At 39.8% G+C, this 18,420-nt stretch overlaps 1 protein-coding gene across 1 annotated transcript in view; it reads right to left on the bottom strand.

The window, feature by feature from the left end:
- Nucleotides 1-18,420, bottom strand: part of ATRX (ATRX chromatin remodeler) — a 783,199-nt gene that overhangs the window by 363,455 nt on the left and 401,324 nt on the right. The window contains exons 15-17 of the mRNA XM_053714433.1: nucleotides 17,816-18,004; nucleotides 17,370-17,511; nucleotides 1,523-1,632 (exon numbers count right to left, since the gene is read on the bottom strand). Coding sequence (XP_053570408.1) covers nucleotides 1,523-1,632; nucleotides 17,370-17,511; nucleotides 17,816-18,004 — 441 coding nt within the window. The remainder of the gene's footprint in view (nucleotides 1-1,522; nucleotides 1,633-17,369; nucleotides 17,512-17,815; nucleotides 18,005-18,420) is intronic.

An 18,420-nucleotide genomic window follows, 5' to 3' on the forward strand; every position in this document is an offset into this window, starting at 1 on the left:
CTCATTTGAAGTTCAGACTAAGTGCTATTGCATTGTCTTCTTATCATCCATTTGTTAATTATGTCAATCTACTGTATTGACTGGTCCTTTAAGTCCTCATCATATAAAAACAATATATATGTGCTTACCCTAGCTATAAGATACACTGACCACAAAAATAGCATGTAGGCTTATTGAAGGTAAGTAAATAAATGATACTTACAGTTTGAAGCATCACATTCACTGTACTTACATTTGGGTAAACAAACATCTAGTGGCAACCTTTCCAGTGCTGAGCCCATTACAGCTGAAGATTTTAATTTTTGGAGTAGGATAATGAACCAAAACGAGGAGGATAGGGACCTGTTCCTGCGACATCCGTGGTTAGGCCTGTGATTATCTCCCTTACTGAGTGTAACTGTGCCACGGCCTACATTCCACATAGCCCTCTGTCTCTCTTGTAGCAGCTCTTTGAGGGGGAATATGGACATCAACTCAATATGAGAACCCCTCTCTCTAAAAACTGTAGAGCAACTCAAACTTCGCCCATCTCCTGGGAGGAAAACATTAAACTGACATACCAGTGAGGTGGGAGGGTTGAAGTGCTCTTTACAGTTGAGGGAACTTTGCCTCCTCCTAGTGGCTAGGATTTGAATCCGAAGCGTAATGGATTTGTGGACTGTCACAACCTTATGAAAGAAAAACAGATATAGACTATATTTTTAAAAGATAGGTATGGAATACAAAATGATTTTTTGGGGTGAACTTATTGACATTTCAAGACTGTGTTTGAAGGGACAATTGTTATTGTTTAAAAAGATAGATAATCCCTTTATGACCCATTCCCCGGTTTTGCATAACCAACACTGTTATATTAATATACTTCTTACCTCTGTGATTACCTTGTATCTAAGCCTCAGCAGACTGTACCATTATTTCAATTCTTTTGACAAACTTGCATGAAAAACTGTCAAAATGTCATAAGAGGCGGCCTTCAAGGGTTTAGAAATTAGCATATGAGCCTACCTAGGTTTAGATTTTAACAAAGAATACCAAGAGAACAAAGCAAATTTGATGAAAGAAAATTGCATGCCCTATCTGAATCATGAAAGTTTAATTTAGACTAGACTGTCCCTTTAACCAATGTGATCGCCACTGGTGAATGACAGAGGCTGTGTCCAATAGTGACCACCAGTTACTCGCGGCTCCCCAAGCAGTAATTTAACTATACACTTTTAAGCCCTTAGTGGCTGGTTGAGTAGTGCTAAAATTAAATGCATGTATTTTTTTTTTAAATATCTGGGGCCTTTAAGCTCCTCTCTTTATTTAGCTAACTTTTCTACCAAGTTAATTACCTATATCACTGTATATCTAACCATACATTTATATATACTTACAAAATGCTTAAGAACAGTCAGTTACTTATTGCAATGTAATTTGTAAAAGTGTGGGGATGACAAAGAATTCCAAATTGTGAACAAGTATTTAAATAGTATGTTGCAGGAATGTGAACTGTAATGTATGGAGGATATAGAGTCATTACCTGTAAGGTTTTGCCAAGGCCCATACAATGAGCTAGTATACAGCCAGAACCTGATGATTTCTTGGTCTTCCTTAAAGATTCACAACAGCAATCCCACATGAACTGAACACCTGGAAGATCATCATGAAATGTTAGACATATAGCAAATTTTACAAGAATACTGATGAAAAAAAGGTTTCTACAAACAAATCTTTATGTTAAGAGTGCCAGAAATTGAAGATAAGATTTCCTATTTCCAGTTAAAAACTTCTAACCAATAAATGATGTCAAAGGTTTATAGAGGTCCTCCCATTTATATATTTATTCTCCCTCTAGTGCCAGTAAAAACACTGGTGCAAGGTCACAAAAGCAGCTAAAAACAGACTACTAACACACTGAATAGTGGTGGATGAATAGAAGGTCTTTGTGGCATGCTTTATCTTCTGGTTGCTGTCTATGGTTACAACTTCCCTTCCCAGTCCCTATCTTACTTACTACTTGGTCCTCCTACACAAGCTTTCATCTAAGTAAATAAGAAGACTCTGCAAACAAATAATGTAAGGGTGGCATGCAAATGGCAACCAAAGGGATTCATTACAGGTATGTGTGTTACTTTTATCCAAATGTTTAATCCCAGTTTGGTAATTGTTTAGCTGCCAGTAACTATGTTTAATTATGTGTTACTGGAAGTATAATAATGCACACAACTCACTGTTTGCCTGGTTGGCAAAGAAGATTGATTAGTTTAAAAAAATAAAAATAATCTTGACACACTAGCAGGTCTACAGTCTCATCTCATTGCACGCACATATACATTTTTAGTGCGCACTGCTTTTTCCGACCTGGCTGATCACTTTCATTTTTTATCCCTTTATTAAAGGTGTTAAGAGTCTATGATCCATTGCTCCTGGGAATTATACCCCTGACCTAGGAGGAGGCAAAGACGCCCAAAACTTTCAGTCCTTAAAAAACAAAATGTATGCTTACCTGATAAATTTATTTCTTGACACAGTGAGTCCACGGATCATCATCAATTATTCTTGGAAAACCACTTCTGGCCAGCAACAGGAGGCAAAGAGCAGGTAAGTGATACTTAACAGCTTTGCTGTGGGGCTCTTTGCCTCCTCCTCCTGACCACATATACATATATATATATATATATATATATATATACACACACACACACACATACATACATACACACACACAGTGGATATACAAAGTCTACACACCCCTGTTAAAATGTCATGTTTCTTTGCTGTAAAAAAAATGAGACAAAGAAATCATTTCAGAACTTTTTCCACCTTTAATGTGACCTATAAACTGTACAACTCAATTGCAAAACAAACTAAAATCTTTTAGTTGGAGGGAAGTAGAAATAAAAAACTAAAATAATATGGTTGTATAAGTGTGCACACCCTTAAACTAATACTTTGTTGAAGCACCCTTTGATTTTATTACAGCACTCAGTCTTTTTGAGTATGAGTTTTTCAGCATGGCACATCTTGACTTGGCAAACACTCCAAATCTGTCAGATTGTGAGGGCATCTCCTGTGCACAGCCTTCTTCAGATCACCCCACAGATTTTAAATTGGATTCAGGTCTGGGCTCTGACTGGGCCATTCCAAAACTTTTCTTCTGGTGAAGCCATTCCTTTGTTGATTTGGATGTATGCTTTGGGGCGTTGTCATGCTGAAAGATGAAGTTCCCCTTCATGTTCAGCTTTCTAGCCGAAGCCTGAAGGTTTTGTGCCAATATTGTCTGGTATTTGGAACTGTTCATAATTCCCTCTACCTTGACTAACTCCCCAATTCCAGCTGAAGAAAAACAGCCCCAAAGCATGATGCTGACACCAAAATGCTTCACTGTGGGTATGGTGTTCGTTTGGTTATATGCAGTGTTGTTATTGCGCCAAACATATCTTTTGGAATTATGGCCAAAAAGTTTAATCTTGGTTTCATCAAACAGAACACCTTTTGCAACATGCTTTTGGGAGACTTCAGATGTGTTTTTGCAAAATTTAGATGGGATTGGATGTTTTTTTTTCCGTCTTGCCACTTTACCCCATAGCGCAGACATAAGAAGAATAAGGGTGATTGTTGTCACATGCACCACACAGTCAGTACTTGCCAGATATATATACACACATATATATATATAAATATACATATTATATATATATATATATATATATATATATATATATATATATATATATATATATATATAAAAATATACATAAATATACTGTATATACACACATACACACACACATACATGATTGATTTGTTACAGAATGTCTTGTCTTGAAGTCTGAAGTCTAAAGAGATCTTCTGAGAGATTGTTGTAATCTTGATTCCACTGTTGCAACATTTAAAGCTGCAAATAACAAGCAGAATCTGCAAAAGATACAGCATCTGACGTGTCTACCATTAGACCAACTACTTCCATGCATTGAGGCAGTGAAGGAAGAGTAGTACCTTGAGAGTAAAGGTATTCCATTGTACAGCAATATATAACAATAGTAATAGATATGGAAAATACTGTAACATCCTCAAGTAAATGTAACCACTGCAGAGCAATAAATAACAGGAATTAATAAATAGGACTAGGATTGTAAACCCATGATCTTGGGAGATGTTGACAGAAGTGTAGCTTGCTCACTAAGCTACATGGCAGCTCCAATGTTAGATGCAAAGAGAATATATTACAGAGTTTTAATTCCCAAGTATGAGCTGTAGGGAACCCTGGATTATATGGTGATAGATGCATAATCTTATTAAATAGGAAACCATAATAATGAGTCCCCCATTGCTCTACATTTTAGGTCTTACCCACTCCAATGCGGCTCCAAATTACTTGGGAGGTTCCCCCATCAGGACGCAGAGGCCGCATTAGCAGAAGTCAGAGAGCGCAGCAAAATGCGAACGGCGTGAAATGGCAGCAAAAAATTCCCCTCTGAAGAAAGTTGTTAGCAATCTAAAGACATTGCTCTCCAACTGCCAATGGTCCTCTCTGTACCTTCTTAGAGCTCCTGCAGAGTGCTGTCAGAATGACAAGTGCCAAGAATGGAGGATATACAGCGGAGCGGTTAATGGGGCCGTACCACATAAATAAATGGCGCCAAATTGATAGTGAAACAATACCCGAAAATCAAAATGTTGTATAAGCGCACTAGTACTTTGGAAAATTGTAAATCACAACAGTAAGGTGAAGCATGACTAAAGCTTATGTGCACAACCAGCCAGCATTAGTACAATATCAGTTGAGGAACACTACTGCAGCTGTGTTCTAAATCTCTCATGTAGTGTGGTTCTGTGACTGACCATGTAGTAACTGTACCCTTTAACAGTATTGTAGCTTGCTGCAACTTCGAATTGTATCCTTGCACAGTATTGCAGCTGTGACATAAAACTCAGTGTGCTTAGCTGCTGGCTAAGTAGTAATTGTACCCTTTGCAACCTGTGTGCTGTGAAAAAAATGCAGGTACTTAGCCAGCAAATATTCTGTCCACTGTTCTTACCCCTATTCCTGAGGATACAGCAGACAACCCACCCTGTAATGTAACAAACAGTAGAGGATATACCGAGGGAGAATATCTTCATGGTCACAAAGGAGGAGGCTGAAGGAACTGTCCCAGTGACACCTATGGCAGGCTTGTGACCATAACTCAATATTATTATTATTATTCTTTATTTGTAAAGCGCCGACAGATTCCGCAGCGCTGTCCATGGGTACAAGGATAACAGTACAATGGAGAAACAATACGATAAGACAAAATATTACAGACAAATACAGGGGGAATTGAGGGCCCTATTCCCGTGGGAACTTACAATCTAGATGGGTAGGAGGATGGGAAAACATAATTTATATAAGAACTTACCTGATAAATTCATTTCTTTCATATTAGCAAGTGACATATGGGATATACAATCCTACCAGGAGGGGCAAAGTTTCCCAAACCTCAAAATGCCTATAAATACACATCTCACCACACCCACAATTCAGTTCAACGAATAGCCAAGCAGTGGGGTGATAAAGAAAGGAGTAGAAAGCATCAACAAAGGAAATTTGGAAATAATTGTGCTTTATACAAAAAATCATAACCACCATAAAAAGGGTGGGCCTCATGGACTCTTGCCAATATGAAAGAAATGAATTTATCAGGTAAGTTCTTACATAAATTATGTTTTCTTTCATGTAATTGGCAAGAGTCCATGAGCTAGTGACATATAGGATATCAATACCCAAGATGTGGAGTCTTCCACTCAAGAGTCACTAGAGAGGGAGGGACTAAAACAAAAAACAGCCATATTCCGCTGAGAAAATAATCCACAACCCAAAAATAAGTTTATTTTCACTTTTGAAAGAAAAAAACTTAAATCAAAAAGCAGAAGAATCAAACTGAAACAGCTGCCTGAAGAACTTTTCTACCAAAAACTGCTTCCGAAGAAGCAAATACATCAAAATGGTAGAATTTAGTAAATGTATGCAAAGAGGGCCAAGTGGCTGCTTTGCAAATCTGATCCACTGAAGCTTCATTCTTAAAAGCCCACGAAGTGGAGACTGATCTAGTAGAATGAGCTGTATTTCTCTGAGGCGGGGTTTGACCCGACTCCAAATAAGCTTGATGAATCAAAAGTTTCAACCAAGAAGCGAAGGAAACAGCAGAAGCTTTCTGACCTTTCCTAGGACCAGAAAATAAAACAAATAGACTAGAAGTTTTCCTGAAATTTTTAGTAGCTTCCACATAATATTTCAAAGCTCTTACCACATCCAAAGAATGTAAGGATCTCTCCAAAGAATTCTTAGGATTAGGACATAAAGAAGGGACAACAATTTCTCTACTAATGTTGTTAGAATTCACAACCTTAGGTAAGAATTGGAAAGAAGTCCGCAACACTGCCTTATCCTGATAAAAAATCAGAAAAGGAGACTCACAAGAGAGATAGCTCAGAAACCCTTCTAGCAGAAGAGATTGCCAAAAGGAACAACACTTTCCAAGAAAGTAGTTTAATGTCCAAAGAATGCATAGGTTCAAATGGAGGAGCCTGTAAAGCCCTCAGAGCTAAATTAAGACTCCAAGGAGGAGAAATTGACTTAATGACAGGCTTAATACGAACTAAAGCCTGTACAAAACAGTGTATATCAGGAAGTATAGCAATCTTTCTGTGAAATAAAACAGAAAGAGTGGAGATTTGTCCTTTCAAGGAACTTGCAGACAAACCCTTATCCAGACCATCCTGAAGAAACTGCAAAATTCTAGGAATTCTAAAAGAATGCCAGGAGATTTTATGAGAACACCATGAAATGTAAGTCTTCCAAACTCTATAATAAATCTTTCTAGAGACAGATTTACGAGCTTGTAACATAGTATTAATCACTGAATCGGAGAAACCTCTATGACTTAGAACTAAGCGTTCAATTTCCATACCTTCAAATTTAATGATTTGAGATCCTGATGGAAAAACGGACCTTGAGATAGTAGGTTCGGCCGTAACGGAAGTGGCCAAGGCGGCAACTGGACATCCGAAACAGATCCGCATACCAAAACCTGTGTGGCCATGCTGGAGCCACCAGCAACACAAAAGACTGTTCCATGATAATTTGGGAAATCACTCTTGAAAGGAGAACTAGAGGCGGGAAGATGTAAGCAGGATGATAACACCAAGGAAGTGTCAGCGCATCCACTGCTTCCGCCTGAACATCCCTGGACCTGGACAGGTATCTGGGAAGTTTCTTGTTTAGATGAGAGGCCATGAGATCTATCTCTGGAAGCCCCCACATCTGAACAATCTGAGAAAACACATCTGGATGGAGAGACCACTCCCCTGGATGTAAAGTCTGGTGGCTGAGATAATCCGCCTCCCAATTGTCTACACCTGGGATATGCACCGCAGAGATTAGACAGGAGCTGGATTCCGCCCAAGCAAGTATCAGAGATACTTCTTTCATAGCTTGGGGACTGTGAGTCACACCCTGCTGATTGACATAAGCCACAGTTGTGATATTGTCTGTCTGAAAACAAATGAACGGTTCTCTCTTTAGTAGAGGCCAGAACTGAAGAGCCCTGAGAATTGCACGGAGTTCAAAAATATTTATTGGTAATCTCGCCTCTTGAGATTTCCAAACCCCTTGTGCTGTCAGAGACCCCCAAACAGCTCCCCAACCTGAAAGACTCGCATCTGTTGTGATCACAGTCCAGGTTGGGCGAACAAAAACATAATTTATGTAAGAATTTACCTGATAAATTCATTTCTTTCATATTAGCAAGAGTCCATGAGCTAGTGACGTATGGGATATACATTCCTACCAGGAGGGGCAAAGTTTCCCAAACCTCAAAATGCCTATAAATACACCCCTTACCACACCCACAATTCAGTTTAACGAATAGCCAAGAAGTGGGGTGATAAAGGAGTGAAAGCATCAAAATAAGGAATTGGAATAATTGTGCTTTATATAAAAAAATCATAACCACCACAAAAAGGGTGGGCCTCATGGACTCTTGCTAATATGAAAGAAATTAATTTATCAGGTAAGTTCTTACATAAAACATAATTTATGCTTACCTGATAAATTTATTTCTCTTGTAGTGTATCCAGTCCACGGATCATCCATTACTTGTGGGATATTCTCCTTCCCAACAGGAAGTTGCAAGAGGATTACCCACAGCAGAGCTGCTATATAGCTCCTCCCCTCACTGCCATATCCAGTCATTCGACCAAAACAAGACGAGAAAGGAGAAACCATAGGGTGCAGTGGTGACTGTAGTTTAATTAAAATTTAGACCTGCCTTAAAAGGACAGGGCGGGCCGTGGACTGGATACACTACAAGAGAAATAAATTTATCAGGTAAGCATAAATTATGTTTTCTCTTAAGTGTATCCAGTCCAGGGATCATCCATTACTTGTGGGATACCAATACCAAAGCTAAAGTACACGGATGATGGGAGGGACAAGGCAGGAACTTAAACGGAAGGAACCACTGCCTGTAGAACTTTTCTCCCAAAAAACAGCCTCCGAAGAAGCAAAAGTGTCAAATTTTGAAAATTTTGAAAAGGTGTGAAGCGAAGACCAAGTCGCAGCCTTGCAAATCTGTTCAACAGAGGCCTCATTTTTAAAGGCCCAGGTGGAAGCCACAGCTCTAGTAGAATGAGCTGTAATCCTTTCAGGGGGCTGCTGTCCAGCAGTCTCATAGGCTAAGCGTATTATGCACCGAAGCCAAAAGGAGAGAGAGGTTGTCGAAGCTTTTTGACCTCTCCTCTGTCCAGAGTAAACGACAAACAGGGCAGATGTTTGACGAAAATCTTAGTAGCCTGTAAGTAAAACTTCAAGGCACGGACTACGTCCAGATTATGCAAAAGACGTTCCTTCTTTGAAGAAGGATTAGGACACAATGATGGAACAACAATCTCTTGATTGATATTCCTGTTAGAAACCACCTTAGGTAAAAACCCAGGTTTGGTACGCAGAACTACCTTGTCTGAATGAAAAATCAGATAAGGAGAATCACAATGTAAGGCAGATAACTCAGAGACTCTTCGAGCCGAGGAAATAGCCATCAAAAACAGAACTTTCCAAGATAAAAGTTTAATATCAATGGAATGAAGGGGTTCAAACGGAACTCCCTGAAGAACTTTAAGAAGCAAGTTTAAGCTCCACGGGGGAGCAACAGTTTTAAACACAGGCTTAATCCTAACCAAAGCCTGACAAAATGCCTGGACGTCTGGAACTTCTGCCAGACGCTTGTGCAAAAGAATAGACAGAGCAGAGATCTGTCCTTTTAAAGAAATAGCTGATAAGCCTTTGTCCAAACCCTCTTGGAGAAAGGACAATATCCTAGGAATCCTAACCTTACTCCATGAGTAACTCTTGGATTCACACCAATAAAGGTATTTACGCCATATCTTATGGTAGATTTTCCTGGTGACAGGCTTCCGAGCCTGTATTAAGGTATCAATGACTGACTCGGAGAAGCCACGCCTTGATAGAATTAAGCGTTCAATCTCCATGCAGTCAGTCTCAGAGAAAGTAGATTTGGATGATTGAAAGGACCTTGTATTAGAAGGTCCTGCCTCAGAGGCAGAGTCCATGGTGGAAGAGATGACATGTCCACTAGGTCTGCATACCAGGTCCTGCGTGGCCACGCAGGCGCTATCAGAATCACCTGATGCTCTCTTCCTGTTTGATTTTGGCAATCAGTCGAGGGAGCAGAGGAAACGGTGGAAACACATAGGCCAGGTTGAAGAACCAATGAGCTGCTAGAGCATCTATCAGCGTTGCTCCCGGGTCCCTGGACCTGGATCCGTAACAAGGAAGCTTGGCGTTCTGGCGAGACGCCATGAGATCCAGTTCTGGTTTGCCCCAACGATGGACCAGTTGAGCAACCACCTCCGGATGGAGTTCCCACTCCCCCGGATGAAAAGTCTGACGACATAGAAAATCCGCCTCCCAGTTCTCTACGCCTGGGATGTGGATCGCTGACAGGTGGCAAGAGTGAGACTCTGCCCAGCGAATTATCTTTGAGACTTCTAACATCGCTAGGGAACTCCTGGTTCCCCCTTGATGGTTGATGTAAGCCACAGTCATGTTGTCTGACTGAAATCTGATGAACCTCAGTGTTGCTAACTGAGGCCAAGCTAGAAGAGCATTGAATATTTATTGGGAGGAGTTTCTCCTCCTGAGTCCACGATCCCTGAGCCTTCAGGGAGTTCCAGACTGTGCCCCAACCTAGAAGGCTGGCATTTGTTGTTACAATCGTCCAATCTGGCCTGCGAAAGGTCATACCCTTGGACAGATGGACCAGAGAAAGCCACCAGAGAAGAGAATCTCTGGTCTCTTGATCCAGATTTAGTAGAGGGGACAAATCTGAGTAATCCCCATTCCACTGACTTAGCATGCATAATTGCAGCGGTCTGAGATGCAGGCGTGCAAATGGCACTATGTCCATTGCCGCTACCATTAAGCCGATTACTTCCATGCACTGAGCCACTGACGGGCGTGGAATGGAATGAAGGACACGGCAAGCATTTAGAAGTTTTGATAACCTGGACTCCGTCAGGTAAATTTTCATCTCTACAGAATCTATAAGAGTCCCTAGGAAGGAGACTCTTGTGAGTGGTGATAGAGAACTCTTTTCCACGTTCACTTTCCACCCATGTGACCTCAGAAATGCCAGAACTATCTCTGTATGAGACTTGGCAATTTGAAAGCTTGACGCCTGTATCAGGATGTCGTCTAGATACGGAGCCACCGCTATGCCTTGCGGTCTTAGAACCGCCAGAAGTGAGCCCAGAACCTTTGTAAAAATTCTCGGGGCAGTGGCCAACCCGAAGGGAAGAGCTACAAATTGGTAATGCCTGTCTAGAAAGGGAAACCTTAGGAACCGATGATGATCTTTGTGAATCGGTATGTGAAGGTAGGCATCCTTTAAGTCCACTGTGGTCATGTACCTCTTGGATCATGGGTAGGATGGTCCGAATAGTTTCCATTTTGAATGATGGAACTCTGAGGAATTTGTTTAAGATCTTTAGATCCAAGATTGGTCTGAAGGTTCCCTCTTTCTTGGGAACCACAAACAGATTTGAATAAAATCCCTGTCCTTGTTCCGTCCGCGGAACTGGATGGATCACTCTCATTACTAGGAAGTCTTGCACACAGCTTAGGAATGCCTCTTTCTTTATCTGGTTTGCTGATAACCTTGAAAGATGAAATCTCCCTTGTGGAGGAGAAGCTTTGAAGTCCAGAAGATATCCCTGAGATATGATCTCCAACGCCCAGGGATCCTGAACATCTCTTGCCCACGCCTGGGCGAAGAGAGAAAGTCTGCCCCCCACTAGATCCGTTTCCGGATAGGGGGCCGTTCCTTCATGCTGTCTTGGGAGCAGCAGCAGGCTTTCTGGCCTGCTTGCCCTTGTTCCAGGACTGGTTAGGTTTCCAGGCCTGTCTGGAATGAGCAACAGTTCCCTCTTGTTTTGAAGCGGAGGAAGTTGATGCTGCTCCTGCCTTGAAATTTCGAAAGGCACGAAAATTAGACTGTTTGGCCTTTGATTTGGCCCTGTCCTGAGGAAGGGTATGACCCTTGCCTCAGTAATGTCAGCAATAATTTCCTTCAAGCCAGGCCCGAATAAGGTCTGCCCCTTGAAAGGAATGTTGAGTAATTTAGACTTTGAAGTCACGTCAGCTGACCAGGATTTAAGCCATAGCGCCCTACGCGCCTGGATGGCGAATCCGGAATTCTTAGCCGTTAGTTTAGTTAAATGAACAATGGCATCAGAAACAAATGAGTTAGCTAGCTTAAGCGTTCTAAGCTTGTCAATAATTTTATTCAATGGAGCTGTCTGGATGGCCTCTTCCAGGGCCTCAAACCAGAATGCCGCCGCAGCAGTGACAGGCGCAATGCATGCAAGGGGCTGTAAAATAATAAAACCTTGTTGAATAAACATTTTCTTAAGGTAACGCTCCAATTTTTTATCCATTGGATCTGAAAAAGCCCAACTGTCCTCAACCGGGATAGTGGTACGCTTTGCTAAAGTAGAAACTGCTCCCTCCACCTTAGGGACCGTCTGCCATAAGTCCCGTGTAGTGGTGTCTATTGGAAACATTTTTCTAAATATAGGAGGTGGGGAAAAGGGCACACCGGGTCTATCCCACTCCTTGCTAATAATTTCTGTAAGCCTTTTAGGTATAGGAAAAAAAGTCAGTACACACCGGCACCGGCATAGTATCTATCCAGCCTACACAATTTCTCTGGAATTGCAACTGTGTTACAGTCATTCAGAGCAGCTAATACCTCCCCAAGCAATACACGGAGGTTCTCAAGCTTAAATTTAAAATTAGAAATCTCTGAATCAGGTTTCCCCGAGTCAGAGATGTCACCCACAGACTGAAGCTCTCCGTCCTCATGTTCTGCATACTGTGACGCAGTATCAGACATGGCTCTAACAGCATTTGCGCGCTCTGTATCTCTCCTAACCCCAGAGCTATCGCGCTTGCCTCTTAATTCAGGCAATCTAGATAATACCTCTGACAGGGTATTATTCATGATTGCAGCCATGCCCTGCAAGGTAATCGCTATGGGTGTCCCTGATGTAATTGGCGCCATATTAGCGTGCGTCCCCTGAGCGGGAGGCGAAGGGTCTGACACATGGGGAGAGTTAGTCGGCATAACTTCCCCCTCGACAGAACCCTCTGATGATAATTCTTTTATAGATAAAGACTGATCTTTACTGTTTAAGGTGAAATCAATACATTTAGTACACATTCTCCTATGGGGCTCCACCATGGCTTTCAAACATAATGAACAAGTAGGTTCCTCTGTGTCAGACATGTTTAAAAAGACTAGCAATGAGACTAGCAAGCTTGGAAAACACTATAAAACAAGTTTACAAGCAATATAAAAAAACGTTACTGCGCCTTTAAGAAACACAAATTTTCCCAAATTTTTAAATAACAGTGAAAAAAATGCAGTTACACTAACGAAAATTTTTACAGTGTATGTAATAAGTTAGCAGAGCATTGCACCCACTTGCAAATGGATGATTAACCCCTTAATACCAAAAACGGAATAACAAATTACAAAAACGTTTTTTTAAACAGTCACAACAACTGCCACAGCTCTACTGTGGCTTTTTACCTACCTCAATACGACTTTTGAAGCCTTTTGAGCCCTCCAGAGAAGTCCTGAATCATGCAGGAAGAAGCTGGATGTCTGTGTCTAATTTTTGCTGTGCAAAAAAACGCCAAAATAGGCCCCTCCCACTCATATTACAACAGTGGGAAGCCTCAGGGAACTGTTTCTAGGCAAAATTCAAGCCAGCCATGTGGAAAAAACTAGGCCCCGAATAAGTTTTATCACCAAACATATGTAAAAAACGATTAAACATGCCAGCAAACGTTTTATATTACACTTTTATAAGAGTATGTATCTCTATTAATAAGCCTGATACCAGTCGCTATCACTGCATTTAAGGCTTTACTTACATTACTTCGGTATCAGCAGCGATTTTCTAGCAAATTCCATCCCTAGAAAAATATTTTAACTGCACATACCTTATTGCAGGAAAACCTGCACGCTATTCCCCCTCTGAAGTTACCTCACTCCTCAGAATATGTGAGAACAGCAAAGGATCTTAGTTACTTCTGCTAAGATCATAGAAAACGCAGGCAGATTCTTCTTCTAAATACTGCCTGAGATAAACAGTACACTCCGGTACCATTTAAAAATAACAAACATTTGATTGAAGAAATAAACTAAGTATAAAACACCACAGTCCTCTTACGACCTCCATCTTAGTTGAGAGTTGCAAGAGAATGGACTGGGTATGGCAGTGAGGGGAGGAGCTATATAGCAGCTCTGCAGTGAGTGATCCTCTTGCAACTTCCTGTTGGGAAGGAGAATATCCCACAAGTAATGGATGATCCATGGACTGGATACACTTAACAAGAGAAAACACCTGGGGAAACCACAGGAGGTTTAAAAACAGCATTTAAACGTTTATTAGACTGAACGTTAATAGGACTGGTTACCTCAATATCCAAAGTAATTAACACTTCTTTTAATAAAGAATGCATATACTCTATTTTAAATAAATAAGTAGATTTGTCAGTGTCAATATCTGATGAAGGATCTTCTGTTTCAGATAGATCCTCAGCAGAAGAGGATGAATTATTATGTTGTTGGTCATTTGAAATTTTATCAGCTAAATGAGAAGTTTTAAAAGACCTTTTACGTTTATTAGAAGGTGGAAATGCAGACAAAGCCTTCATAATAGAGTCAGAAACAAATTCTTTTAAAATTTACAGGTATATCATGCACATTAGAAGTTGAAGGAACTGCAACTGGCAATGTACTATTACTGATAGAAACACTATCTGCATGTAAAAGTTTATCATGACAACTATTACAAATGACATTTGGTGGAATAATTTCTACAATTTTACAACAAATGCACTTAGCTTTGGTATAACCGATGTCAGGCAACAATGTTCCAGCAAAGACAGGTTCGGATTGGGACATCTTGCTCAATGTAAAAGAAAAAACAACATATAAAGCAAAATTATCTATTTCCTTAAATGACAGTTTCAGGAATGGGAAAAAATGCAAAAGCATAGGCCTCTTGATAGAGAAGAAAGCAGGAGGCAAACATCATTGGGGTATTGAAATAATGAAAAAAATTTGGCGCCAAGTATGAGGCACAACGTAAACTTTTTTTGGCGCCAAAAATGACCAGAAATGACACACTTGCGTCACTAATGACGCTGCCGTGTGAAAGGTCTCGGCGTCACGTATGACGCCGGAAATGACGAAGTTGCGTCATAAACGTATTTTTTCGCGCCAAAAAAAAGTTTGCGCCAAAAATGACGCAATAAAGTCTAGCATTTGACGCACCCGCGGGCCTAACACCCGCAATTGCAAAAAGTAGTCAAATTGAAAAAAAGACTAAACCCCAGGTAAGAAAATAAATTTCTTAAAGTGTTTACATTCCCAAATATGAAACTGACAGTCTGCAGAAGGAAATACGTGAACCTGACTCATGGCAAATATAAGTACAATACATATATTTAGAACTTTATATAATTGCATAAAGTGCCAAACCATAGCTGAGAGTGTCTTAAGTAATAAAAACATACTTACCCAAAGACACCCATCCACATATAGCAGATAGCCAAACCAGTACTGAAACAGTTATCAGTAGAGGTAATGGTAAATTGAGAGTATATCGTCGATCTGAAAAGAGAGGTAGGAGATTAATCTCTACGACCGATAACAGAGAACCTATGAAATAGACCCCCGTTAGGGAAATCATCGTATTCAAATAAGTGATACTCCCTTCACGTCCCTCTGACATTCGCTGTACTCTGAGAGGAATCGGGCTTCAACAATGCTGAGAAGCGCATATCAACGTAGAAATCTTAGCACAAACTTACTTCACCACCTCCATAGGAGGCAAAGTTTGTAAAACTGAATTGTGGGTGTGGTGAGGGGTGTATTTATAGGCATTTTGAGGTTTGGGAAACTTTGCCCCTCCTGGTAGAATTGTATATCCCATATGTCACTAGCTCATGGACTCTTGCCAATTACATGAAAGAAAGGGAATGAATCACATGGTGCACAATGCAGGACCGCCCCTGCTATGAGAAAGTGTGCCAAGCTTGTAAGCTGCATGGCTCTCAAAGTGAAACCTGTAAATTCCTTAACAGCCTATGAGCCCATAACATCTCACACATAAAAGCAGCATAAAATCAAATAAACACATAAGATTATCCCCCCCCCCCCCCTGTTCAATAATCCCCTTGATAATTAACCCTTGATTCTATACAGATAAAAGGAGTCACACTGTGACCCTGTCTTCTTGCGTTATCATACATGTATAAAAAAAGAAACAATCTTTCCAGATTCTACGCCATGGAACAGGAACACGGCCCTTCAAGTGTGACAGATAGTAGCATCGATTCTGACATGGACTTGAGTAAAGAACGCAGGCAGCGAAACTCGTCAACGCTGATTGCCTATGGAGCTGTTAATAGGAGTCCGAATGGTTTCACAGAAAGATTCTCCCTGCATCTCCGGACTCTAACTTTCATCCATGCTCTCACTGAGAGGCTGACAGGACTACAGGTGGCCCTTGTTTTACAACGGTTCAATTTACACTGTTTCAGAATAACAACCTTTTTTTCCAGTCATGTGACTGCTATTGAAAAGCATTGAGAAGCAGTCCATTTATTAAAATAGCCAGTAGGTGGAGCTGTCCGCTTGTGTTGCAGCAAAGCCAAGCAAGCTGAAATTAATCAGTTTAACCAGACCTGAGATATAGAACAAGATCTTCCTGTCTATAAATCAGTCCAGATTGGAATGCATAGAAAGAACTGTTTGCAGAAAAATGCAAGTGAAGTCCGTGTTGTGTGATTATTTTATTAGGTTTATAATGCTGTTTAGCAAATGTTTTTGTTCATTTAACTTAGTTTAATTATATATTCTGTATTGTGTGATTATTTTATAAGGTTTATAATGCTGTTTAGAATTTAAAGTCTTCATTTCAAAGCTTTTAAAATAATGTATTAGGTGTTACTTATGACAATTTTGAGAGGGGCCTGGAACCTATCTCCTTCACTTCCCATTGACTTACATTATAAACTGGGATTCAATTTACAACAGTTTCGATTTACAACCATTCCTTCTGGAACCTAACCCCGGCGTAAACTGAGGGCTACCTGTACTTAAAACTCCAGTCCCATCTCGAAGAGTACTACCCTCCATAAAAGACTACTCCGAAATCTTCTAACACTTCTCTGCCAACCTCCTGTGTTGAAAGGCAAAGAATGACTGGGGTTATGAGGAAGTGGGGGAGGTATTTAAGCCTTTGGCTGGGGTGTCTTTGCCTCCTCCTGCTAGCCAGGTTCAGTATTTCCCACAATTAAGGAATGCAGCTGTGGACTCTTTCCATATTAAGATGGAAAATTAAAATAAATGGATCACTTAAAGTGATGGTAAACTTTGCCAAATCAGGGGCCGGAATGTTAAAGAACTTCATGTGTACACTTAACAGAAGCTAAAAAGTTATTTAAAACCAATTTATTTTTCCTGCTTTTTTTCTGTTATGTCAGCAGCAGCCGGCCGCCTCTTCCACAATGTCTTTTTTTTTTTTTTTTTTTTTTTTTAAGTCAGGAGGAGGGCGGAACAGCCAATAGGAAGTTGTGCCGCACACCCCATTTAAAGTTGACAGAAAAACAGAGGTAAAATATATCTAATATAACTTTTTAGCTTCTGCTTTGACAGTTAATAAGTGTACACATGACATTAATATTCTACCATCACTTTAATATTACTTTGATTAAATTATATTTTAAAATATTTCAGAATTCATACCGTCTACTTGATGGGGTTTCAGTTTTGTAACCATGTTTCTATGGACGTGCACCAAAGGCTCTTTTGTCTCTTCATCCTCTTCCAAGACCAATTTAGTTGTTATTGGACATTTTACTGGAGAAGCATCCTCCACAACAATGACCTGAAACCAGACATTCCAAACTATTACTTCATTCAGTCTCTAATTTTTTTGTTAAATATTCCTGTGTTCGGAATGTGCATGTTATACAAGATAGATAGATAGATAGATAGATAGATATAAATATTTTTTCTAAACTGACAATTTTGACAGGTTTTCACAATTGCAAAATCCTAAAGAACATTTTTATTTTATTTTTTTATTCCAATTCTGTTGAGGAATTTCATCACACACAAAATAAATTACCTTTCTTGCAAGACACATTAAAAATTCCAGTATAACTTAAAAGATAAATTCTGCTTTTTACCTCCCTCAGCTTTTTTCGCTCTCTCTCTCTTTCAGCAATCCTCTTCCTTCTCTCCTCCTCTTCTTTCAGAGCATTTTGTGTTTCTGTTCGAAGTTTGTCATCCTTAAGAATTCTCCGGATCTTCTTTCTGCCCTTGCCTGGGGATTTAGAATCAGAGTCGTCATCCTCGTCTCCATCTTCTGAATTTCCCTGTTGTGAAAGAATTCAATCAATTTATAAAATACACTATTTTTTCCCCAAAGAATTATAAAATATATGTTTACTCTTAACAGCTATAATACAGCACAAGACAAACATAACAGTCAAAACCATATAAGTAGCTACTCCATTGAAACACTATTTTGTAATTTTAATAAAAAAATTGATAAAATGGAAGCTGCTGTTTACTATTTAGTAAAGATTACAAATTAAAGATTTATGAAATGTAACTCATTTTACGCATCTAAAATAAAAGTTTTTGGAAGATTAAAAGATGTCTTAAAAAAAAATGAAAAATAAGATGGGCAAGTAACACTCAGTTATTGGTATTCTACTAAATTCAAGATTTTGACCATTTTTTTTAATAGTTGAACCATATTACAAGCAAGTGGATTAAGTTATAACTA

Source organism: Bombina bombina, chromosome 1, assembly GCF_027579735.1.
Source record: "Bombina bombina isolate aBomBom1 chromosome 1, aBomBom1.pri, whole genome shotgun sequence".
Taxonomy (NCBI): domain Eukaryota; kingdom Metazoa; phylum Chordata; class Amphibia; order Anura; family Bombinatoridae; genus Bombina; species Bombina bombina.